At 17.5% G+C, this 11,229-nt stretch overlaps 1 protein-coding gene across 1 annotated transcript, besides 2 other annotated features; it reads right to left on the bottom strand.

Annotated features, from left to right (window-relative positions):
* Positions 1-159: part of a sequence feature (nonsense mutation produce stop codon;~variable surface protein) that runs on past the window's edge.
* A 104-nt stretch (positions 160-263) lies between these two features.
* Positions 264-419: a sequence feature (nonsense mutation produce stop codon;~variable surface protein).
* Positions 420-3,925: 3,506 nt separating this feature from the next.
* Positions 3,926-5,112, bottom strand: PGO_001055 (variable surface protein; the record flags this gene model as incomplete). Its single annotated transcript, XM_028690883.1, has 3 exons — positions 3,926-4,078; positions 4,160-4,912; positions 5,080-5,112. 3 exons carry the CDS (start codon positions 5,110-5,112, stop codon positions 3,926-3,928), a joined length of 939 nt encoding a protein of 312 aa, XP_028546684.1.
* Between the last annotated feature and the right edge of the window lie 6,117 nt (positions 5,113-11,229).

The raw sequence follows: 11,229 nt of genomic DNA, 5'->3' as shown, positions 1-11,229 counted from the left end.
TGCGTCCAAGATAAATGCCAATTACCACCTTGCAAATATAATGAAATCATAAATATAACATCCCCCAGAAATAGTAGAACAAAAAATGCCATAATATCAACTATCATAATATTAATAACACCAGTTATACTGTTTATAATTTATAAGGTTAAATGTGTTGTTGATATATATATTTATATAATATATTAATATTTTTAAAAAGTTAAAAAAAATTATAATATTAATATATTTTTAACACATAATTTTATTTTATTACAAATTAGTTCTTGCCATATAATTCATCCTTGCATCGGGCAATAAAAAATATAATAGGTAAATGTCATGTTCTCATAGAAGAACGGAATAAATCGCAAAACTCAGAAATATTTAAGAGTATTTATTGGAATAGTATTTTTAATGTGTTATATAGGTCCACATAATTTAGAAAATACATATATAATGAAAATAAATTGATTTCTATAAAACTAATGTATAAAAATGTAAAAAAATTATTTTATGAATTCTCTTATCAAAGAGATAAAGCAAAAATAAATTAATTCACAGAATATATAAATTAATAAAAGGTCTTAATTTATCTATTTAATAATATAATATTATATTGAATTAGTATTCACCTTTTGATAGTATATTTAAGGTATAGTATTTAAATTTTTGTTTTTATTTTAGCTTTTATGAAATGTGCTTTTACATTTGCACATAATTTCCGAATTTATTATATTTATTATTATATATAAAAGTAAGAAGTATTAACAATAGTATTTATATTAATTTACACGATCCTTAGTTATATTTTGTACATTATGTACATTTTTTTGTTTATTCATGCATTTCATTAAATATGAATAATGCTATACTGTAATTATGTGTTAAATATATATTATTTTTATTATATATATAAACATATATTACATTTAGTTCTGATATATTATAAGAGATTATATATGTAGAATTTATATTATTCTTTATATATATATATGTATAAAACAAATAAAACAAAAATGCTAGTATATGTTATTTGTTTTCTCAAAAGTTTTTCAGGATATGGTATTTTTTATAGTTATGTTCATTATAGTACACCTATGATGATATTTAAAATTATTTATATTTATAAGAATTATATTAAACTAATATTAAGGTATATTGTGAAACAATGTACTAATATTATAAAGATGTTTATATATTTTAATATTACCTTAAAAAATGATTAATAATAAATAACATAAATATATATTATGCAATATTCATTCAACTGGAATAGTAAATTTCTGTAGAATGAATAATATCATACATAGATTAAGATGTAAATTTAAATAAAAAAATGTTCTGTTCTAATTCATATTATTCTTTGTCAATTGTTATATGTTTAATAATCTATTTTTTTTTAGATTCTAGTATATATAAATATTTGATATGTAAAAAAAGAACAGCAGTAATATATATATTTTAGAATAAAATAAATTATTTTTCCCTTTAAATTTGAATTAATTAAGAATAATATAACTATTATATTTTGATATTTTATCTACACATTTCATAAAATATTTTTAATTAGAAATACATTTAAAGAATTCCACAAAGAAGGTTAGTTCCACATAAATTAAAATATTACATAAATATATACATATAATTAAAAATGCGTAAAAGTATAATAATCATATAAGTATTATATTCTATATTTACATGTGATATTAAAAAAAATAATGCATAATCATTACGTAATATCTAAGTTAATATTATTTTGTATAAATTATATATAACAAATAAGTAAACATGTAATATAACAATTAGTAAAAGATCTGTGTAAATTATTTCTCTATATGAATGTAGTATATTTTAAAGAATCATATACTTATTATATGCTTTAACGCATATTTAATTTAAGTATTTGTTTTCATATGATGTATAATTCTTTGTGTTAACTATAACATACCATCCTAATGAGATTTAATGCCTCTGCTTGTCAAAAATAGTAATAGCCTTGAATTTAATTTATGATTATAGCATTTCGATAAATAAAAATTATATTTTTTACAAAATCTATTATTATACTTTTAAAATATTATATATATAAAAGAATGCTTGAATGTGTTATGATATAATATCATAAAACACACAAGCTGAAATTTTTATATATAATGTAATATGTAGATTATATATATATGAATTAACACGTTCAATATCATTATTAGCATAAATATACATATCTATGAGAACCATGTTATTAACGATTCCTTGAAATAGACAATATATCTTAAATAAAATCATTTTTTACTTACACATTAGAATTCATATTAAATTTATTAATTCATACTCTTCATTATTCCTATATATAATAATATACAACATAAAAGTAAGTTTATATACATTCAGAATACTTATTTTTTTAATATTATTTTTCGTTATAAAAATTTTAATGTATTTTTTAATAACAATAGAAATATCCTTTCTGTACATATACATTCTTACTATCTATGTGTATAATTATTTAGAAAATAATTAACATTATTTCTATGTATTTAATATATAATATAAAAATATACAAGAATCGTTTTATTGAATGAGTATGAATAATTTTTCATGAAATACGATTTTTATACATTTGATTTACTATAAATATATTCGATTTAATTATATATAATACTGCATATATGATGAATGCATAGAATGAAGTATATCGTGCGTAAAAGTAAAAAATAGATCGAATGTTTAATGAAATGTGTGAATAAGAAATTATATGATGAATGTTATATTTATTGTATAACTTAAATTTGGAACTATAAAGATTATTTGAAGTTATATTTACATATTATATGATATCTAATTTTCATTAATAATGTTTTGAAAGAAATATATATATTTTTTGTCTATATATATTACATTAAATAGATGTTAATATTTTCATTTTATGATTAATTTTATAATTTTGTTATACGTATGTAAATTTTGTTTTTTCTAATTTATTATGTGTAATAGATTTTAAGCTTTTCACTTTTCTTATAATGATGTATACAATACATGTGATGACTCTTGTGTATTATTACTTATTGATAGCTCATTGCATAATATTATTTCTAAATATAAAAATATTATGTAATTAGATATAATTAATGAAATTCACTTGTGTTATATATAAAATATAAAAAAATGAATTTCATTGTAGTAAAAGAAAATTAAATTTCATTTCCATTGAATGAATGTACATAAGAGATTAACGTAATTAATGTTTTGTAGGTTGTGAAAATTTTCGATATTAATCATATAAAAAGAAAAATATTTGTATTGTAATATAAAACAGTATATTAAATTAAATAAAAATAAATACAACAATAAATAACATATTATTATTTATGCCATAATATTTACCTTAAAAAACATGTATCTTATAGAATTTTACACATTAATATTATCAATTTTTTAAAACATTTTATAATCAGTGAAAAAATACCATATGTATATTATAAAAATAATTTTCATTATAAATAAATTTTCATCATTTTTATTTTATAATTGCATACTCATTTGTATATAGTACTATATAATATAATATCGGGATATATATATATATATATATGTTTTATTTCATTTGTGTTAAATTATTATATTTATGTGATACCACTTAATAAAAGGAAAAAATTATATTCATACAAGCTAAAGAATATTAAAAAAGGTAAATTTCTTAAATATACAAGTTCTATATTTATTCATTCATCATGAACGGATGAATTATATCATTCGGTATTCTTCTTATTGAATAACTGTTATATTATATTTACCAAATAATCCATAACTTTTTTATAGTATTATAATCCATATTTAATTTTAATATGAAAATACTAATAGAATCAATCTGGAAATATTTGATTCCTCCATTTTATGTACTATTTAATTGTAATATATTTTTATAAATATATATTTAATGCTACAACTAAGCAGAATTATATAACACATTATATCCTGTTTCCCATGAGTTGTCGTAATTTTCATATGAATGCTTTGTATCCAATACCTTATATGTATTTTTAAATTTATTTCTTATACTTTTTACAGCATATTGCAAGAGTGTACCATGTGGTGTGAACTAATAATAAAAAATACATTAATTTGGTAATATATTTTTATAAGAGTATATATATAATTATATATTTTTTTCTCTTTTAACAATTTCATTATTGGGTAAATATATATATTTATTATTAACTTTATATATATAAAATAAAAGACATGATACTAATAAGGTTATAACAATAGGAATTAAAATAGGAAGTATTATATCTTGTCTTTCCAAATAAGATATCATTTCTGGTATACTTATATTATATTTATTAATAATATTATGATCATGAAGTTTTTTTCTAATATTTTTTAATTCATTACATAAATCAGTATTATGCTTGTCTTTGCATATATTATAGAGACGATTATATCTTTCTTCGCATTCTTTTGCACAATGTTTTTCTTTTCCATCACAATTTATATTATCAGATTGTATTATATTTTTAATGGATGTTATAATATTATATATATCGTTGATGATTTGTAAATCATCAATATCATACTCTAGGTAAATATTATAATACTCGAAAGATAATATATTTTTCTTAACAATACTAATCAATTCTTTATAAAATTCATTGATTCTTGTAATATCCACTACTTTTGTCTGTTCTTTCTGATTTATCCAATAATACAAGTATTGTACAGCAACATTTTTCAATGAATCATCAGGTGAAGTAAATATTTGGAATAAAAAATTTATAGATTTATGGCATATATTTAAAACATTGGAATCTGTTATATCTGAAAATTTTACTTTAATTTGACTACATTCATTGTTGTAGGAACTCGTAAAAGTACTTGCTTCATCCTTCATATATTGTTTACATTTAGGAAATAAGGAATATATTTTTTCATACTAAAAAAGGTGAAAAAAGTTATAGCATTACAAAAATCGTATTCTAATAAAAAAGAATTGTGCATGTTAATGGAAAATAAAGTATACGTTTATTATAATATTGTAAATTCTATTATAATAATTCTATTCTACATTATATTTACTCATCCTAAAAATGACCACATAACTTTTCCAATTATGTATATTAAAAATTTAAGCATACTAGTACATATATTCCAAAAAATTTAAAAAGAATTATATATAATATTAGAAAATAAAATTTATACTTTCTTAATATTATGCAACTGATAGAAAAATTAATTAGACTAAAATAATCATTAATTTTTATTGTAATTATAATATGGTACTATTTGTGATGTTTTGTATTAATTTTTAATTATTTTAAGGAGAAAAAGGAAAACAAAAGTATAATGATTACATAATAAGAACAATAGCATTGTTTGATAAAATATGACAATAAAAACATCTATAATACATTAGTTTACAGAGTTCATGATTTTAATTTTTCGGATTGTATTTTTTTGACAAAGGATTTATATCTTATGTTAATTATTATAGATTATTTATTGATGTTTAAGTACTATAAATAATATTTTAAAATATATTATTTTCATAATAAAATTTTTGATATAATAAGAATATGCTTTTTTTTTTATGGATATGAATGTATAATTATTATTATTTTATATAAATTTATAAAAATGTAATAAAGGTAAAATAATATTCAGTGTTTATATTTCAGGGTTAGTTTTAGGGTTAAGACTTTGCTATTTAGTATTTATAGTTGAGTATTCTTAATTATCATTTAGTATAAATCTACAAGTTTTCTTGGAGAAATTCACCATAAGATTATTATTTCTATATTTTAATTGGTATTTTATGAATTATATCATATGTTTTATTCTGGGATATATTAATATGTACTAGAACACTGCATATATTTTTTTCTACAGTATATGAGTTAATATTAACATAAGATATTTTATAATTTATTAAAATATATATATAAAGAAAGGATGAATACATAGAGTTCTGTTTATTTTATAATATTTGTAGGCACAATTAATATTTTTATAGTGTCATTCATTATTTGTTAATATTTTATTAATAAGAACTAATATAATATTGATAAATCATTTGTATCTATATATGAAGTTTTTATTTTTATTATTATATTTTAATTAAGAATATTTTGTTGTTTTCAGATTTTTATTTATGCTGTTTTTATTATTATCTAGTTATTATTTAGAAAAATATTTTTTTATATGCCTTATTTGTATATATTCATTAATTTTACTTACTATATATTTTAAACGGTTTTGTATTTTTAATAACTAATAATTTTTGGTGTTATATATGTTTTTTGAAAAATAAAATATTACAATCTTATAAAATAGATAATATAATATGTTTAATTTATTTACATATATGCTTTTGAATTATTCATGTATAAACTTCCTATATATATTTCATTATTATATCAATTTTTCCTTTTCCATTTCCAATACAGAAAATGTAATATTTGGAGTAAGAAATAACATAAAATATATAAAATATAACCCATTTTAAAAATGGAATAAGTAATTAACATGTAAATTTATATACATATTATAATAACACAGTTTATTTTACTCATATTATGATGTGTTCATTAATATTTAAAATTCACTATGTATGTGATATAAATGATTCTCATTGTAAAATATAATCATATATGAAATATAGATATTGTTTTTTGATATTATTCATTTAGTGAATAATTTAATTATATGTAATATATAAAATAAGAGAAAAAAATTTTGGTTAAAGGCAATTATGATATAATGTAAATGACAAAAAAGTTTATAATTTTTTATAAATTTTTTTAGAAAAGGCCTTTTATTGCATCATATTAATTATAAGAATTCTATGCTTTTCTTTGTCATGAGTGATAAAATTAATACCAAAATACTCACTATAAATAAAAATAATGCGTTTTATATTTAATTAGTGCAATAACTAACACTATTTTTATTATGCATAAATCGCGTGTATAATGAAGAATTATATTTTTAAATATAACAAAATATTGATATATTATATAAATAAAAAAAAATTAATACATATTATCCTTAATTATTAAATTATTATAATAACCTCAGAAAAAATAATTTTGGGGGGGAAATATACATAAAACAGTCGTTTTTACTGAATTCAGTAATATATATAAAGAATAATATTGCAATATTAAAATTTATAATTATGTAATCTATGATTTTTTTGATTTTTGAACAAGTGATATATGAAATGAGATAAGATAGCTTTTTAGTTATATATATAATTTTTTTTACTCTTTGTTGTATTCAATATAGGACATTTTATGATATATTATGGTTAAGACACATTTGAATATATTAAAATTTTTTTTAATGCAATGATGAAGTTAATATAAGAATATATATAAATACAGTTTCTTTTTTTTTCAATAGAAATTTATATTAACAGAAATATCATTTATTTAATCTTCAATGCAGTGTTCTTTTAATGGCACAAAATATATTTTTACTTATTTTATATTATTTCATCCTATATACCAAAAAGAAGAACTCTGATAAAATATAATGGAAAACAAATAATAATATAATTAATAGTGCAATTATACATAGAGTATTACATTATTACATGTTATATTATAATTTATATAAAATGTTATATAATTAATTTAAACAGAATTCATATAACAATATAGCAAGAAAAAGAAGAATATGATGTATATTGTATGTGTATACTTAGAATAATAATTATAATTACTGTTATTATTTTGTTATATTATTTCATAAACTATTTCTTATTGGTCAGAATTGTTTACAATTAAAATAATTTTTCTTTTAGTTATATGTAACCTTAATTTTTTAAGCATATATATCTAGTTCATTTTTGCATTTCACTTCAAAATATGTATATATATAAATTGCAAATATGAGAAGTAAAAAATATAGATATTGTGAAGTTGTACTCCAATTATTTTTACTATTAAATAATTTTTTTTTTCATATGTAGGTTTAGATCTTATTGTAATTTGTATATACATATAACAATCCTAAGGAGAGGATGAAATTGCTGTATAATAAAAGGTTAATTTTTCAATGATTGAATTTAGAAAATTATACATAGCACAAAATATAAAGATAACTAAATCTGAATTATTGTTATGTAAAATAAAATATAACTTTTAATTTATAGATTTGTTTTATGTATACCTAATAATATGAAAGATATATATAATAATGCAAATTTAGGTACTTATAATATTTCGAGTATTACATATAGAGAAAAAATATAATACATATTTGCAATTGCTAAAAATGTATAAAAGTTTATAGTATTTTTTTTTCACTCTGAATAATATATAATTTTTGTCTCTTTGCACATCAATTACAATAACAATATACTAGTAATTTCGAACTTCAAGAACGTAAGTAAATATATTTGTAAAAATTATTTTAAAAGTTAGTAATATTTACTGATATTTTACATATTACAGATTAAATTAAACTGAACAGATAGGTTAAAATGTTAAAATAAAATTAAATTCATGTTATAATATATAAATCATACATATTGTATTCATATAACATAGTATTTGTAATGTACGAACCATTAATTATAATCATAATGAAAAATAATAACATAGATCGTTGTTTACATATTTCAAATTTTTGATGTTTAGGTCATGCTAATTTATTCGAAGAAAAATTTATTTGTTATTTTTATATAAATATTTATATGCCAAAATTATCCAAATAAATGTTACATTTTTATATTGCACATTAATTATTGTATCCATAAACTTTTAAATATTTCTTGAAAACATGTTTTATATTAAGTATTTATAAATATATAACTATGATACTATTATAGTTTCGACGTTGATTTTTTTTCATGTATAAATAATAAGAAAATTTTATTTAAATATTTATATAAAAACATTAATCTATAAACATTACTTATAAATTTTTTTTATACTCATGAAATTGCACCAATATATTAGTTATCCATTATAAAAATTTAAGTGACATATACACATAACAAAGATACTAACAAATTATATTACATATATTCTTCATATTACTTTAAAAATAGAGATAAATATATATATAAACATCTTTATTTACATGATTATAGAAGTTTTGGTAATTTTTTATTTATAACATTTATTTAAATTCCCTTTATATGTTACACAATATATAAGACATATTTACTAAAATAAACAATTATAAATTTTAACAAAATAATATAATTCAAGTTAATTTAATGCTTAATAATAATTATACTATTAATGAATAAATAATAATTTCTTATAATTTATATTAATTATAATTGAAAACATACCTTAACAAAAGTTTTTAATAAAGATGCACTGAACATTCATTTTTAACCATTATGTGCTATACAGAATATATTAATTAATTTTCGTTTTTATAGTAACAATATATTTATATACATCATTTATACTATTCTTTATTATTTAATTATAACACAGTATATGACTAGCACAAAACGTGTTAAGTTATAAAAGGATTTAGAAATCATTTCCGTTCGTTGTGACATAGCAATAGCATATTATTTTGTAGATTAAAAATATGTATTATAAATTTTATATTGATGAAAGTGTATAAATTACGCAGTGAACATGAATTTTTCAAAATAAATTTATAATTATAATTTATACGTTTATCATTTAATTAGAATATATTTTTGTTTACATGCATCATATTTTTTCAATTTTACATAAAATAAGGTTATAAAAAATAATCTCTATAATACCATGGAGATAACATTTTAATACATAAGTACTTAATTTAAAAGATTATTAATAAGCAAAAATTGTATTATATAATTTTTTTAATGTGTAAATATATTTAGAGTAAATGATTTTATTATTAAAGTATTTACATGATGCTATGTATTAATTATAATAAATACATAATTTTTTTTTATTTCTATAATTTTTAATTATTAAAATGTTAAATTATTAATATGTTCATTATTATACTAATAATTATGGATGTAAAAAACAGGATATAAAAAATAAACACACTTATTATGTGTCCTATTATTAAATAAATTACAGTAGCATATATATATATTTTTTAATTTTCTCTTATACATACAAGAGAAACAATTCGTTATTTTATGCATTTATTTTTCCGAAATAATGGAATTCTAAATTATATTTCGTAATCATTATATTTATCTTGGATAGTAGATGACTGTAAAAAGATAAGATATTATTATCAACATTTTTACAATTAAATAAGTTATTTTTGACACATGAATGTATAAATTATGATTATTGAGGATCACATAAATATTAACATTTACAAATCTCCTTCAAATGTTTAAGAATGATATTAACATAATTATTTTTATTTTTCTACAATAAACTTTATATTATTACCTATTTAACAACACTTATAATTTTCTCTGTATATATTACATTTGGTATTATAAATAATAAAAAAATTAAACTGATAATATATACGTTTTCATTTTATATATAGAAACATAATTAATAAGGCTATTATAGAATCAATATTATTTTGAATTATTATGCATATTTTTTTAAATAACATATTTCTATCACCTTTAACGTTTATATATATAATTAATTGACTTAATAAATATATTTTTAACACATGAAAATATTTTTTAAGTGTTTTGTATTTTTTTGTTACGTACATTATGAATACATTATATGATATTATTACACATTTGTGTTCTACATGAAAAAATCAGAAATACTTTTTTATATTGATATATATAGACAATAATAATATTCAGCATGAATCATTTATTCATATGTAGTAATATGGAAATATATAAAAATAAAATATAATTTGAATTCAATATTTTTAAAGCGTTTTACTTGTTTTATATATGAAGTATAATAATTTTGTTTATCATCATGTTTTATAAAAATACATAATTTTTTTTTTACTTTTGTTAATAATAAATGAAGCAAACATAATTTTTAATACGAATTTTTATAATTATGTGTAATAATTAGAATACAAAAAAAAAGATGGAAATAATATTATAAAAAAAAATAAAACTAAAAAAAGTAAGGAATAATATAGGTGTTATAATTTGTATTCTTCGACATTCTAACAAAATGAGTGTGTGAAAACATTGCACCTATATGTAGAATATACATGTAGGATGTGATAAATATTAATTCTTTGAAAAAAATTATATAAAAATAATATAAAAACTTATACATCAAGCTAATTTATGAATATGTATATAAAATTATTGTAAATATATTTTTTGTTAAT

The sequence above is a fragment of the Plasmodium gonderi genome (genome assembly GCF_002157705.1).
Source record: "Plasmodium gonderi DNA, contig: Pgo-contig_106, whole genome shotgun sequence".
In the NCBI taxonomy this organism is placed as follows: domain Eukaryota; phylum Apicomplexa; class Aconoidasida; order Haemosporida; family Plasmodiidae; genus Plasmodium; species Plasmodium gonderi.
The sequence above is the reverse complement of the archived record's forward strand: the minus strand, read 5'-3'. Positions and strand labels throughout refer to the sequence as shown.